The 15719-nt window shown below is 55.8% G+C and overlaps 1 protein-coding gene across 1 annotated transcript; it reads right to left on the minus strand.

Moving 5' to 3' along the window:
• Window positions 1–1443: 1443 nt before the first annotated feature.
• On the minus strand, window positions 1444–14805 carry LOC145340372 (glycogen phosphorylase, muscle form-like; the record flags this gene model as incomplete). Its single annotated transcript, XM_080184828.1, has 7 exons — window positions 1444–2688; window positions 4343–4407; window positions 7071–7205; window positions 9354–9561; window positions 12452–12593; window positions 13314–13372; window positions 14610–14805. Coding segments are annotated over 7 exons (960 nt in total), but the record flags the coding sequence as incomplete, so codon positions are not given.
• Between the last annotated feature and the right edge of the window lie 914 nt (window positions 14806–15719).

Below are 15719 nucleotides of genomic sequence, written 5' to 3' on the forward strand. Positions count from 1 at the left end.
ATTCTGGGCCTTAGCTGAGTGTCAAGACAGCTGCACACAACACCGTATTGCACTGGGATGGAGAGGGCGTGGGGGGGAAGCATGCAGCTCAGTAATCACAGACAGGACACCACTCTGAGCGGGGTGGGGGGGAGAGCGGAGAACCTCTAGCGCATTTCTGAAGGCGAGTGGAAACGGAAGGGGGCGGGGGGTTAACGGTTCCCAGTTTTGTCCAGTTACCGAGGCAGACGGTGAGGTTCTATGAGTTGCGCTCAGTACCATCCCGCTGTTGGCTCTGTTGATGGAAGAGGCTGGAGCCGGCAGTCCTCAACGTCACCTGTTTCCCTCCAGCGATTTGGGAATAAGATCAGCTGCAAATCACTCGGGGTGGTGGAGCTGGCCCAGATTTCTCAGCGGGGCCCCAAAGGCTTGTACTGAACCCCCCCCAGCTTGAAGCTTGAAAAGAGGCCAGACCACGAGCAGGTTGGCCTGCCCATCATTACTGGCACTCAAACTCTTCACAAGGAAACCACTGAACTTGCTAGCCAAATCCCACAGCTCAGTGGCAGACACAGAGAGAGAGAACGAGAAAGAGCGAGACACAGAGAGCGAGACACAGAGAGCGAGACACAGAGAGCGAGCAAGACGCACAGAAAGCGAGCAAGACGCACAGAAAGCGAGCAAGACGCACAGAGAGCGAGCAAGACGCACAGAGAGCGAGCAAGACGCACAGAGAGCGAGCAAGACGCACACAGAGAGCGAGAGACGCACACAGAGAGCGAGAGACGCACACAGAGAGCGAGAGACGCACACAGAGAGCGAGAGACGCACACAGAGAGCGAGAGACGCACACAGAGCAAGGCAGAGAGGGAGAGAGACGGAGAGCGAATGGGAGAGAGACCGAGAGACAGAGACCAAGAGGGAGAGATAGAGAGAGATGGAGACAGAGGGGGAGAGAGACGGAGACAAAGTGATGAAATAGAGGAAGTATGGATGAGAAAGACAGCAGGAAGTCAAAACAGAAGAAGTTGGGAAGTAGAAGGAGGCCAGCAAGAGAGAAGGAAGGATTGATGAACATGGAGGTTAGACCAATGCTAATGGCTGCCCTTCCCAAGCCTACATGACAAGTGGCAGCAGGTAACCCTAACCCACCCCTCTGCTGGGCATCCAGGACCTGGGGGAGATGTGGGATGGTGCAGGACTGCATGTGGCCCCATGATAACACTGAGTGGCCTAAAAAAGGCAGCCGGGAGGAGGCGAGGAGGCCTTTGGAATTGAGGGCAAACTCCTCGAGGTGCAAGAGCTGAGCAACTCACCAATTTGGGCTGTTCTGCCCGTCTTCCATTGCAGGCAGCACCAAGGGAGAATTTGCTCCCAGGTTTCCCAGCACGGGGGCGGTGGGAAAGGCCTTGGGTCAATTCAGAGCAAGTTGCGATTTCTGTCTCCCCCCCACCCCCACCCCCACCCTCCTCCCCCGCAGTTCTTGCAAAATGATGACTGGTCAAGGCAAGTCGTGTTCTGAGCTGACATTTGGCCATTAAATTCAACACCTTTCTTTTTCAGTGTTGCTTCCTTTAAATATTTACACATAAAAATAAGTTATTCACACATTAAATACGCACACGCACAAGGGAAGACATGACTGTCTGCTTCTCCACCAAGGCCAAAGGTTAGGGAGAGAACGGCAGCCATTTTGTTGACAACCACGGGGTCAGTGTAGGCATTCTGGGAGCGGGCGGTCTCCGTCTCAGCGTGAGTTGCCGTGCGGGGCGTCGCAAGACAACCTCTGTTCGTTCCCTCTCAAAGGAGTTTTGCGCTTTTGAACACCCGCGTGCCAACATTAGGCAGAACGTTCTAGAAAAAAAAAACTGCTCGACCACAAAGCACGTTGGGGGGGTAGGGGGAGGGGGCACCTCCGCTCGGAGCTTTGCCTCCCTCGAGGGCCAAAGGAAGGCTTTTAGCTCGAAGGGCATCGGGGAAGGAGGCACCCGGAGGGCCCTTGCTTTGGGGTAGGCCCGACTCAGACCAGGTAGGCCTCGAGTCCTGAATTTCCAGCCTATCTGCCCATCCCAGTGAGAGGTAGGGCGGGAAGGGCAACGCGGGATGATAACTCTGAAAACAAAAGGGGCAGGCAATTGACGTACAGCTCCCCGGACCACAAGTTGGCACCTAGGCAGCCATTTTGGAAATGACCCCCCCCCACGCCCCACATTTTTCTCTCACTATCAAAGCATGCAACATAGCAAGCAAAACAAATCTCGGGTTATAGGGGACGGAGCAATGGGAGGGAGGGGTGGGGGGTCAAAGATGGTCTTTTTCTTCCTCCCTCCTGCCCCCACCCCCCCCTCCGCAGCTCGGGCCTCTCTGACAGTAGCCAAAATGGCCGACATGGAGAAGCAGCGAGTTGCCTTCCAGGAGGCCAAGCTAACTGGCGGCACCGAGGCGGGCGCTCGGGAACACGAGGGAGAAAGCGAGGGAGCCAGCGTGCGAGGGGCCGGGGTTCGATGAGTAGGGGTGTGGTGGGAGCGGTGCGTGGAGGGGACAGAGGGGGACGTTAGTCCCGGGGTTCGTTGGGGGCAGGAATCTTGTGCTTGCTCGGCTCGACGCCCCAGATCTGCCGGGCATACTCAGCGATTGTCCTGTCGCTGGAGAACTTTCCAGACGCGGCGATGTTTCGAATGGCCATCTTGGTCCACTCTCTGGAATTCTGTAAATGGAGAGATAAGGGAAGGGTGGGGGGGTGGAGGGGGAGGAGGAAAACACACGGATTAGGAGATGTCGGGAGAGGTTGCAGTGGGAGATTTACAAGAATGGGGCCAGGAATGAGGTGGGGGGGGGGTGAAATTCAGTCAATGCGGAGAGACTGGAAAAATCTGACGGAGGGTCACCCAGACTGGATTCTCTCCCAACTTGGTTCTCTCCCCACAGATGCTGTCAGACCTCTGAGATTTTCCAGCATTTTCTGTTTTTCTTTGATCGGGGTTTAGAAGATTGAGAGTAGCATGGAGCGAGTGGATAGCCACACGCTCTTTCCCAGGGTGAAAAAACTCAAGCACTCGGGGATATAGGTTTAAGGTGCGTGGGGAAAAGTTTAGAGGAGATGTGCGAGGTAGGTTTTATTTTACACAGAGACTGGTGAGTGCCTGGAACTCGTTGCCTGGGGAGGTGGTGGGGAGGTACGATTGTGGCCCTTTATAAGACCCTTGTCAGGCCTCATTTGGAGTACTGTGCGCAGTTCTGGTCGCCTCACTATAGGAAAGACGTAGAAGCTATTGAAAGGGTACAGAGGAGATTTACAAGGATGTTGCCTGGACTGGGAGGCATGCCTTATGAAGTTAGGGTGAGGGAGCTGGACTCTTCTCCCTGGAGAGAAGGTTGAGAGGCGACCTGATAGAGGTTTATAAAATGTTGAGAGGAATAGATAGGGTGGATTCTCGGAGGCTATTTCCCCGGGTTGAAATGGTCGCTACGAGAGGACACAGATTTAAGGTGCAGGGAGGAAAGTACAGAAGTGATGTTAGGGGTAAGTTTTTCACTCAGAGGGTGGTGAGTGAGTGGAATCGGCTGCCGTCAGTGGTGGTGGAGGCGAATCCTGTGGGGTCTTTTAAAAGACTTCTGGATGAGTATATGGGGTTTTATGGGATTGGGGGTTATAGATAGGTGTTGATGTGATCGGCGCAACCGTGGGCCAAAGGGCCTGTTTGTGCTGTAGTGTTCTATGTTCTGTGGCGTTTAAGGGACAACTAGACAAATACATGAATAGGATGGGGATGAAGGATACAAACTCGGTAAGTGCACTCTGTTTTACTTTAGGCAGGCATCATGATCGGCAAGGCTTAGAGAGCCAAAGGGCCTTTTCCTGCGCTGCAATGATCTTTGTACTAAGGGGCAATTTAGCATGGCCAATCCACCTAACCTACACATCTTTGGACACTAAGGGACAATTTAGCATGGCCAACCCACCTATACCTAACCCGCACATCTTTTGGACTGTGGGAGAAAACCGGAGTACCTGGTGAAACCCTGCAGACATGGGGAGAACGTGCAGAATCCGCACAGTGACACAAGTCGGGAATCAAACGGGTTCCTGGCGCTGCGAGGCAACAGTGCTAACCCACTGTGCCACCCTGATTCTGAAGACATTCAAAGTTCTGAGCACCCCTTCCCAAACCCCCCATCCCACACAGGACCTGCATGTGTAAAGCGGGCATGGGGTGGTGGGTAAATGTTGGGGGCTGGAGAATAGCCACCAGTAGATTGAAAGGGGAAAAGTGTCGGGCACACGAGAGGGCAGTGGAGCTACGGACCAGCAGATGGAGACCACCCTCCCCATCACCCCACACGACAATCGAGCACACTAACCTGTAGAGGGCACTGACTCGCTCCTGGCATTTGATGTAATCTTCATAATCGGCAAACACCTTGAACCTGCAGGAGGGTGAGAGACGGGAGGGTGGGTGGGTTAGCGATTTGGCTACCTTGACAGGCGACGAAGTCTATAGCTGGCAGCAGCCTGGGGAGGCACCTCGGTACCCACTCCAGGCAATGCCAATAACCTGCTTACCCCCCTAACACACCCACCCTGGCCCCTGCAATGCCCTTCTCACCTTGAGTGCCAGTGCACCACCGTAACATCGCCCACCTCAAGGCCTGCTCACTGGGCATGGAAACCCCCTCCCTATCCCTGTAACCTCCTCCAGCCCCTACACCCCCTCCCTATCTCTGTAACCTCCTCCAGTCCCTACACCCCCTCCCTATCTCTGTAACCTCCTCCAGCCCCCTACACCCCCTCCCTATCTCTGTAACCTCCTCCAGCCCCCTACACCCCCTCCCTATCTCTGTAACCTCCTCCAGCCCCCTACACCCCCTCCCTATCTCTGTAACCTCCTCCTAGACCCCCACACCCCCTCCCTATCCCTGTAACCTCCTCCAGCCCCTACACCCCCTCCCTATCTCTGTAACCTCCTCCTAGACCCCCACACCCCCTCCCTATCCCTGTAACCTCCTCCAGCCCCCCCTGCACCCCCTCCCTATCTCTGTGACCTCCTCCAGCCCCTACACCCCCTCCCTATCTCTGTAACCTCCTCCAGCCCCACTTACACCCCCTCCCTATCCCTGTAACCCTCCACCCCTACACCCCCTCCCTATCCCTGTAACCTCCTCCAGCCCCTACACCCCCTCCCTATCTCTGTAACCTCCCCAGCCCCACTACACCCCCTCCCTATCCCTGTAACCTCCTCCAGCCCCTACACCCCCTCCCTATCCCTGTAACCTCCTCCAGCCCCTACACCCCCTCCCTATCTCTGTAACCTCCTCCTAGACCCCCACACCCCTCCCTATCCCTGTAACCTCCTCCAGCCCCCCTGCACCCCCTCCCTATCTCTGTGACCTCCTCCAGCCCTACACCCCCTCCCTATCTCTGTAACCTCCTCCAGCCCCACTACACCCCCTCCCTATCCCTGTAACCTCCTCCAGCCCCTACAGTCCCTCCTATCTCTGCAACCTCCTCCTAGACCCCTACACCCCCTCCCTATCTCTGTCACCCCCTCCTATCTCTGTAACCTCCTTGAAACCCCTAGACCCCCTCTGGGATCTCTGCGTTCCTCCAATTCCGCCCTCTCGAGCATCCCCTGATTCCCATCGCTCCGTCATTGGCGACCGTGCCTTCAGCTGCCTGGGGCGGCGGGGTGGGGGGGACCCTAAGCTCTGGAATTCCCTTCCTAAACCCCCTCCACCTCTCCTTTAAGATGCTTGTTAAAAGCGACCGATTTGACGAGGTTTTTGGTTGCCTGTCCCAAATACCTCTGGATGTGACTCAGGGTCACTCTTTGTTATGCTCCGGGGGAGCACCTGGGGGTGCTTCGCGCCATGAATGGTGCTATATAAATGCAAGTAGTTGTTGGCATCGATAGGCAAACAGACCTGATAGCAGCCTGATTCCCTGTTCCCGTACAGTCTCAGAAAGGACAGTGACCCAGCAGAGAGAGACTGGGGCCTTTCTCTACACACACAGACCAGGGTTCAAGACCATCAACTCCTCGGCAGAACCTGCATTTCGATAGCGCCTACCAAAACCTCAGCCCCAGAGAGGAAAACATAGGCCACAGAACAAACAGACAAATAATAAGATGATACTGACCAGGAGCAATAATTTTCAAAGAAAGAATTCACCAGATCACCATCCAGTCACATGGGATTATTCACATCCAACTGATCACACTCAGACTCCCTCAGCACTGACCCTCCGACAGTGCGGCACTCCCTCAGCACTGACCCTCTGACAGTGCGGCACTCCCTCAGCACTGACCCTCTGACAGTGCGGCACTCCCTCAGCACTGACCCTCCGACAGTGCGGCACTCCCTCAGCACTGACCCTCTGACAGTGCGGCACTCCCTCAGCACTGACCCTCTGACAGTGCGGCACTCCCTCAGCACTGACCCTCTGACAGTGCGGCGCTCCCTCAGCACTGACCCTCTGACAGTGCGGCACTCCCTCAGCACTGACCCTCTGACAGTGCGGCGCTCCCTCAGCACTGACCCTCTGACAGTGCGGCACTCCCTCAGCACTGACCCTCTGACAGTGCGGCACTCCCTCAGCACTGACCCTCTGACAGTGCGGCTGGCATTACCCTTTCCCCCCTTGGCCTGAGCTTGCGTTTGTGAAGAATCAGGCAGCACTTTTTTTTAATTTATCTGTAGGACGCGGGTGTCGCTGGCTGGTCCAGCATTTACTGCCCATCCCTAGTTGCCCCTTGGAGGGCAGTTGAGAGTCAACCACATCACTATGGCTCTGGAGTCACATGTAGGCCAGACTGGGGTAAGGACGGCAGATTTCCTTCCCTAAAGGGAACCGGATGGGTTTCTCCCACAATGGGTCATCAGTAGATTCTTAATCCCAGATATTTTTTATTGAATTCAAATTTCGCCGTGTGCGGGATTCGAACCCAGGTCCCCCAGAACGTTAGCTGAGTTTCTGGTAGAACAGCCTAGCGATAATCCCACTCAGCCGTCGCCACTGCCCTGTGTCTGACTGCATGTGCACACGTGTTTCGATGCTGATTTGTGTCCTGGATCTCACATGTCACTCTCACCTGTCATGATGCATCAGCATGTCAACGATTCCCTTGAAGAGGTGGGGCTCCTTGGGGCTGAAGAACCCTCCGCCGATTTGATCGATGGCCTGTTTAAGCTCCGGGAGACGGTCGTAATAGGAGCGGGCGTTGTAGCTGCAAAAAAAAAACCCAAAGCAGATCCCGCAGTGAGAGGCCAGGGTGACCCATGTCCCACGTCCCTCCCACAGCAGCTCCCCACTCCCTGTCCCCCCAACCCCAGCCCTTCCCAGTTTCTAAACTTTATTCATTAGTGTCACAGGTCGGCTTATATTAACACTGCAATGAACTTACTGTGAAAATCCCTGAGTCGCCACACTCTGGCACCAGTTTGGGTACACGGAGGGGCAATTTAGCATGGCAATCCACCCTAACCTGCACATCTTTGGACACTAAGGGGCAATTTAGCATGGCCAATCCACCTAACCCGCACATCTTTGGACACTAAGGGGCAATTTAGCATGGCCAATCCACCTAACCTACACATCTTTGGACACTAAGGGGCAATTCAGCATGGCCAATCCACCCTAACCTGCACATCTTTGGACACTAAGGGACAATTTAGCATGGCCAATCCACCTAACCTACACATCTTTGGATACTAAGGGGCAATTTAGCATGGCCAATCCACCTAACCTACACATCTTTGGATACTAAGGGGCAATTTAGCATGGCCAATCCACCCTAACCTGCACATCTTTGGACACTAAGGGGCAATTTAGCATGGCCAATCCACCCTAACCTGCACATCTTTGGACATTAAGGGGCAATTTAGCATGGCCAATCCACCCTAACCTGCACATCTTTGGACACTAAGGGACAATTTAGCATGGCCAATCCACCTAACCTGCACATCTTTGGACACTATGGGGCAACTTAGCATGGCCAATCCACCTAACCTACACATCTTTGGATACTAAGGGGCAATTTAGCATGACCAATCCACCTAACCTGCACATCTTTGGGACACTAAGGGGCAATTTAGCATGACCAATCCACCTAACCTGCACATCTTTGGGACACTAAGGGGCAATTTAGCATGGCCAATCCACCTAACCTGCACATCTTTGGACTGTGAGAGGAAACCGGAGCACCCGGAGGAAACCCACACAGACACGGGGAGAACGTGCAAACTCCTCACAGACAGTGACCCAAGATTGTGAATCAAGCCCAGGTTCCTGGCGCTGTGAAACAGCAGTGCTGACCACTGCGCCACCTTACTGCACTCAGATGGGCAGGGTATGGATCGGTATCTCACCCATGGCTGCCCGCTATGCCTAGGCAGGATTGGTGAAGAATCAGGCAGCATACCTTTATTAAATTTCACTCGTGGGACGTGGGTGTCGCGGGCTGGGCCAGCATTTATTGCCCATCCCTAGTTGCTCCTTGGAGGACAGTTGAGAGTCAACCACATTGCTGTGGCTCTGGAGTCACACGCAGGCAGCCAGTAGGAAATTCGACTGGAAAGGGCATCGCACAGACACCTGATCTCACTCCATGAGACACAAAGAAATCCCAACAGGGCTGAGAGGGAGCTGGATCCCTGGTCGAAGATCTCCCACCCCCTCCGTCTCCTGTAGAGCCAGGGCCAAAGTACGTCCAGAGGGAGATGTAAGGTGGGCACCCCCTCACCACCCACACTCGGTGTGCCCTCTGCACCCAGACCGAGCACGGCCTCGCACTCTAGGTGCTCCCTACAGCCCATGGGCCATCCAGTGTGAGCATCCGACAGGCTGGCTGACCTCCGAACTTTGACCTACGTCCCCGTCAGCCGATCCATTGAGCTCCGAGCTCCGAGCCCTTCCCAGCACAGGGCCTTGCAACCCCCTCCGCTCCTCCCATACCCCTCCCTGCCACCCACCCCCAAATCACAGAAACCCTACAGTGCAGAAAGAGGCCCTTCGGCCCATCGAGTCTGCACCGAATACAATCCCACCCCCATATCCCTACCTATTTTACCCACTAATCCCTCTAACCTACGCATCCCTGGACTCTCAGGGGCAATTTCTTAGCACGGCCAATCAACCTAACCCGCACACCTTTGGACTGTGGGAGGAAACCCGCGCAGACACGGGGAGAACATGCAAACTCCACCCAAGCCTGGCATCGAACCCAGGACCCTGGAGCTGTGAAGCAGCAGTGCTAACCATCGTGCCATCCAATCTGCGTGGTGCCGATGGTGCCTGGGTGGGAGCGTCCAGGGCACAGCCAGACCGTGCCACGCCCACCCCGTCCCGCCCCGCCACGCGGGACTGGCTCCCTTACCCCCGTCTGTCCATGGCGTCCACTTCGTCCACCAGCATGCCGAAGATGAAGAAATTCTCGTGGCCGGCCTCTTCCGCCATCTCCACGTTGGCGCCGTCCATGGTGCCGATGGTCAGCGCCCCGTTCAGCATGAATTTCATGTTGCCGGTGCCCGAAGCCTCGGTGCCGGCCGTGGAGATCTGCTCCGACAGGTCGGAGGCCGGGATCACTGCGGGGGACAGGAGACGGATCAGGAAACCGTTAACCGGGACCGCGCCAGCTCCTCACAAAGGAAACAGGAGAGAGGGGAGAGAGAGAGCGCGCGGGAGAGAGGGGGAGAGAGAGAGCGCGCGGGAGAGAGGGGGAGAGAGAGAGCGCGCGGGAGAGAGAGAGAGCGCGCAGGAGAGAGGGGGAGAGAGAGAGAGAGAGAGAGTGCGCGGGAGAGATAGAACATAGAACATTACAGCGTGGAACAGGCCCTTCGGCCCACAATGTTGCGCCAACCAGTCTTATTTTTAAAAAAAAACAATGACCCTCTAATCTAAACCAATCCCTTTCCATCCATAAACCCATCCACGGATCTCTTAAACGCCCCCAAACTAGGCGCATTTACAACTGCAGCAGGCAGGGCATTCCAATCCCTCACCACCCTCTGGGTAAAGAACCTGCCCCTGACATCTGTCCTATAACTACCCCCCCTTAATTTAAAGCCATGCCCCCTCGTGCTAGCTTTCTGTATCCGAGGAAACAGGCTATCACCATCCACCCTATCTAAACCTCTAATCATCTTATATGTTTCTATAAGATCCCCTCTTAGCCGCCTTCTTTCCAGTGAAAACAACCCCAAATCCCTCAGTCTCTCCTCATAGGACCTCCCCTCCATACCAGGCAACATCCTGGTAAACCTCCTCTGCACCCTCTCCAAAGCCTCTACATCCTTCCTGTAATGTGGGGACCAGAACTGCACACAATACTCCAAGTGCGGCCGCACCAGAGTTGTGTACAGTTGCAACATGACGCTGCGACTCCTAAATTCAATCCCCCTACCAATAAACGCCAAGACACCGTATGCCTTCTTAACAACCTTATCTACTTGATTCCCAACTTTCAGGGATCTATGTACACATACACCTAGATCCCTCTGCTCCTCCACTCTATTCAAAGTCCTCCCGTTAGCCCTATACTCAACACATCTGTTATTCCTACCGAAATGGATTACCTCACACTTCTCCGCATTAAACTCCATCCGCCACCTCGCGGCCCAGCTCTGCAACCTGTCCAAGTCACCCTGCAAACTATGACACCCTTCCTCACAATCTACCACACCTCCGACTTTGGTGTCATCAGCAAACTTACTAATCCACCCAACTATACCCTCATCCAGATCATTAATAAAGATTACAAACAGCAGTGGCCCCAAAACAGATCCCTGAGGCACACCACTCGTAACCGAACTCCATGATGAATAATTACCATCAACCACCACCCTCTGTCTCCTATCTGCTAACCAATTCCTGATCCAAGTACCTAAATTACCACCAATCCCATACATCTGCATTTTCTGCAGAAGCATACCATGGTGAACCTTATTAAACGCCTTACTAAAATCCATATATACCACATCTACTGCCTTACCCCCATCCACCTCTTTGGTCCCCTCTTTGATGGGGAGAGAGAGGGAGAGAGAGAGCGCACGGGAGAGAGAGCACGCGGGAGAGGGGGAGAGAGAGGGAGAGAGAGAGAGTGCGCGGGAGAGAGGGGGAGAGAGCGCGCAGGAGAGGGGGGGAGAGAGAGAGCGCGCGGGAGAGAGGTAGAGAGAGAGCGCGCGGGAGAGAGAGAGCGCGCGGGAGAGAGAGAGCGCGCGGGAGAGAGAGCGCGCGCGGGAGAGAGAGCGCGCGCGGGAGAGAGAGCGCGCGCGGGAGAGAGAGCGCGCGCGGGAGAGAGAGCGCGCGCGGGAGAGAGAGCGCGCGCGGGAGAGAGAGCGCGCGCGGGAGAGAGAGCGCGCGCGGGAGAGAGAGCGCGCGCGGGAGAGAGAGAGCGCGCGGGAGAGAGAGAGCGCGCGGGAGAGAGAGAGCGCGCGGGAGAGAGAGAGCGCGCGGGAGAGAGAGAGCGCGCGGGAGAGAGCGAGCGCGCGGGAGAGAGCGAGCGCGCGGGAGAGAGCGAGCGCGCGGGAGAGAGCGAGCGCGCGGGAGAGAGAGAGCGCGCGGGAGAGAGAGAGCGCGCGGGAGAGAGAGAGCGCGCGGGAGAGAGAGAGCGCGCGGGAGTGAGAGAGCGCGCGGGAGTGAGAGAGCGCGCGGGAGAGAGAGAGCGCGCGGGAGGGGGAGAGAGAGAGCGCGTGGGAGAGAGGGGGAGAGAGAGAGCACGTGGGAGAGAGAGAGCGCGCAGGAGAGAGGGGGAGAGAGAGCGCGCGGGAGGGGGAGAGAGAGAGCGCGCGGGAGAGAGGGGGAGAGAGAACGCGCGGGAGAGAGGGGAGAGAGCGCGCACGAGGGAGAGAGAGAGAGCGCGCGCGGGAGAGAGGGGAGAGAGAGCGTGCACGGGAGAGGGGGAGAGAGAGAGCGCGGGAGGGGGAGAGAGAGAGCGCGCGGGAGAGAGGGGGAGAGAGAACGCGCGGGAGAGAGGGGGAGAGAGCGTGCACGAGGGAGAGAGAGAGAGCGCGCGCGGGAGAGAGGGGGAGAGAGAGCGCGCGCGGGAGAGAGGGGGAGAGAGAGAGCGCGCGGGAGAGAGGGGGAGAGAGAGAGCGCGCGGGAGAGAGGGGGAGGGAGAGAGCGCGCGCGCAGGAGAGAGGGGGAGAGAGCGCGCGGGAGAGAGGGGGAGAGCATGAGAGAGAGAGAGCGAGAGGGAGACGGAGAACACAAGAAGGAGAGGGAGAGTGCGAGAGAGAGGGGGAAAGTGCGAGGGAGAGAACCAAGACTGCAACAGAAAGAGAACTAAAGCCAGCGAAAGAGAGTGAGAGTGAGCGGGTGGCAAAAACCAGCAAGAGGGGCGAAAGAGACGGAGGGAAAAGGGCAAGAACAAGAGAGTGGTAGAGACACGCCAGTCTCACACAGATTGAGAGAGAGCCACACACAAAGAGTGAATTAGCAGATACATAGGCAGAGACAAACTGGGAGTGAGCGAACCTTTCTCCGCGAGGGACACCCGATAGTTCTCCAGGTAAATAACCTTCAGCCGATCTCCCACAACGGGATCATTATTCACAATATCTCCAATAGCAGTGATGAGTCTGATAATCAGTTTGGCCATGTGATATCCTGGAGCAGCCTGGGGGAAAGAGAGAGAGAGAGATTAAAGAGCAGTCACTGTTACCCAGTCAAGGCTAGAAACGGAATTGAGAGTCTCCCTTTACACTGTCCCCCCATCAAACACTCCCAGGACAGGTACAGCATGGGGTTAGATACAGAGTAAAGCTCCCTCTACACTGTCCCCCCCATCAAACACTCCCAGGACAGGTACGGCACGGGGTTAGATACAGAGTAAATGTCCTTCTACACTAGAAAGCATCCTTTCTGGTTGTATCACAGCTCGGTCTGGGCTCCTGCTCTGCCCAAGACCGCAAGAAACTACAAAGGGTCGTGAATGTAGCCCCAATCCCATCACACAAACCAGCCTCCCATCCATTGACTCTGTCTACACTTCCCGCTGCCTCGGGGAAAAGCAGCCGGCATAATCAAGGACCTCACCGCACACACCCCGGACATTCTCTCTTCCACCTTCTTCCGTCGGGGAAAAGATACAAAAGTCTGAGGTCCCGTACCGACCGACTCAAGAACAGCTTCTTCCCTGCTGCTGTCAGACTTTTGAATGGACCTACCTCGCATTAAGCTGATCTTTCTCTACACCCTCGCTGTGACTGTAACACTACATTCTGCACTCTCTCCTTTCCCTCTCTATGAATGGTATGCTTTGTCTGTATAGCGCGCAAGAAACAATACTTTTCACTGTATCCCAGTACACGTGACAATAATAAATCAAATCCAGTACCTTCCCTCCGATCATGATGGTGCGAGGTGTGAATTGTTTGTTCGGCTCTTTCTTTATACCTGGAACAACACAGCACGTTAGTCACAATGTGAGAACAACATCAGACCAGCACCTCCCGCCCCATAATCTGCGTGGGTTTCCTCCGGGTGCTCCGGTTTCCTCCCACACTCCAAAGATGTGTAGGTTAGGTGGATTGGCCATGCTAAATTGTCCCTTAGTGTCCAAAGATGTGCAGGTTAGGTGGATTGGCCATGCTAAATTGCCCCTTAGTGTCCAAAGATGTGTAGCTTAGGTGGATTGGCCATGTTAAATTGTCCCTTAGTGTCCAAAGATGTGTAGGTTAGGGGATTGGCAATGCTAAATTGTCCCTTAGTGCCTAAAGATGGGCAGGTTAGGTGGATTGGCCATGCTAAATTGTCCCTTAGTGTCCAAAGATGTGTAGGTTAGGGGGATTGGCCATGCTAAATTGCCCCTTAGTGTCCAAAGATGTGTAGCTTAGGTGGATTGGCCATGTTAAATTGTCCCTTAGTGTCCAAAGATGTGTAGGTTAGGGGGATTGGCAATGCTAAATTGTCCCTTAGTGTCCAAAGATGGGCAGGTTAGGTGGATTGGCCATGCTAAATTGTCCCTTAGTGCCTAAAGATGGGCAGGTTAGGTGGATTGGCCATGCTAAATTGTCCTTAGTGTCCAAAGATGTGCAGGTTAGGTGGATTGGCCATGCTAAATTGTCCCTTAGTGCCTAAAGATGGGCAGGTTAGGTGGATTGGCCATGCTAAATTGTCCCCTAGTGTCCAAAGATGTGTAGGTTAGGTGGATTGGCCATGCTAAATTGTCCCTTAGTGTCCAAAGATGTGTAGGTTAGGTGGATTGGCCATGCTAAATTGCCCCTTAGTGTCAGGGAGATTAGCAGGGTAAATAGATGGGGTTTACGGGGATGGGGTGGGATTGATGTCGGTGCAGGCCTCTGTCGGGATTTTACCATTATCTGCATTGTGGGGTAAAGTCAGCGGGACTGGCAGCGTCGGTGAAGAAAGAAAGACAGAGTTTGTGTTTCGAGTCAGTGTGACCCCAAAGGCAGAGTGGGCTGGACTGGAGCAAGGTGAGGCCGCTGGGACTGAGTGGAAAGTGGGGGGTCGGGGTTGGGGCAGAGGCGGGGGGAACCCAGAGGTAGGTTAGTGACCTGTACCGAGACAAAGGAGTCCAGGACGGCCCCCATCTGAGTGACGCAGCGAGGGTCTGAGAGAGAGGGCTGGGTTTGCGGGGAAAGGGGGAAACGCGGGCAGGCTGTGGACTCACGGTTATAGAAGGTGATGATGTGGAGGCAGTTCAGCAGTTGCCTCTTGTACTCGTGGATGCGTTTGACTTGAACATCAAACATGGAGTTGGGGTTAACCTTCACCTTGTAGTCCTTCTCCAGTTGCACTGCAAATTTCAGCTTATTCTCCTGGAAGACGGTGGAAAGGAAGTCAGTTACAGACCGTTCACAGACTGGCTTTACACAGGAGAGCTTCTCCAGCACCCCCTCTCCGTCTCACTCCCATCAACATATCCCTTCCCCTTCCTGCTTTTACTCATCTTAAATATATCAATATTAGTTATTTCCCCCCCCACTCCCCCTGTGGGAGCGAGTCCCACATTCTCCCCCACTCCCCCTGTGGGAGCGAGTCCCACATTCTCCCCCACTCCCCGTGGGAGCGAGTCCCACATTGTCCCCCCACTCCCCGTGGGAGCGAGTCCCACATTCTCCCCCACTCCCCGTGGGAGCGAGTCCCACATTCTCCCCCCACTCCCCGTGGGAGCGAGTCCCACATTCCCCCCACTCCCCGTGGGAGCGAGTCCCACATTCTCCCCCACTCCCCCCGTGGGAGTGAGTCCCACATTCTCCCCCACTCCCCCCCCGTGGGAGCGAGTCTCACATTCTCCCCCACTCCCCCCCCGTGGGAGCGAGTCCCACATTCTCCCCCCACTCCCCCCGTGGGAACGAGTCCCACATTCTCCCCCACTCCCCCCGTGGGAACGAGTTCCACATTCTCCCCCCACTCCCCGTGGGAGTGAGTCCCACATTCTCCCCCCACTCCCCCCGTGGGCGAGTCCCACATTCTCCCCCACTCCCCGTGGGAGCGAGTCCCACATTCTCCCCCACCCCCCGTGGGAACGAGTCCCACATTCTCCCCCACTCCCCGTGGGAGAGAGTCCCACATTCTCCCCCACTCCCCCCTGGGAACGAGTCCCACATTCTCCCCCACTCCCCCGTGGGAGCGAGTCCCACATTTCTCCCCCACTCCCCGTGGGAGTGAGTCCCACTTCTCCCCCACTCCCCCCCGTGGGAGCGAGTCCCACATTCTCCCCCACTCCCCCCTGGGAACGAGTCTCACATTCTCCCCCACTCCCCCCCCGTGGGAGCGA

Source organism: Carcharhinus amblyrhynchos, unplaced genomic scaffold (genome assembly GCF_965287045.1).
Source record: "Carcharhinus amblyrhynchos unplaced genomic scaffold, sCarAmb.v2.hapA scaffold_962, whole genome shotgun sequence".
Lineage (NCBI taxonomy): Eukaryota > Metazoa > Chordata > Chondrichthyes > Carcharhiniformes > Carcharhinidae > Carcharhinus > Carcharhinus amblyrhynchos.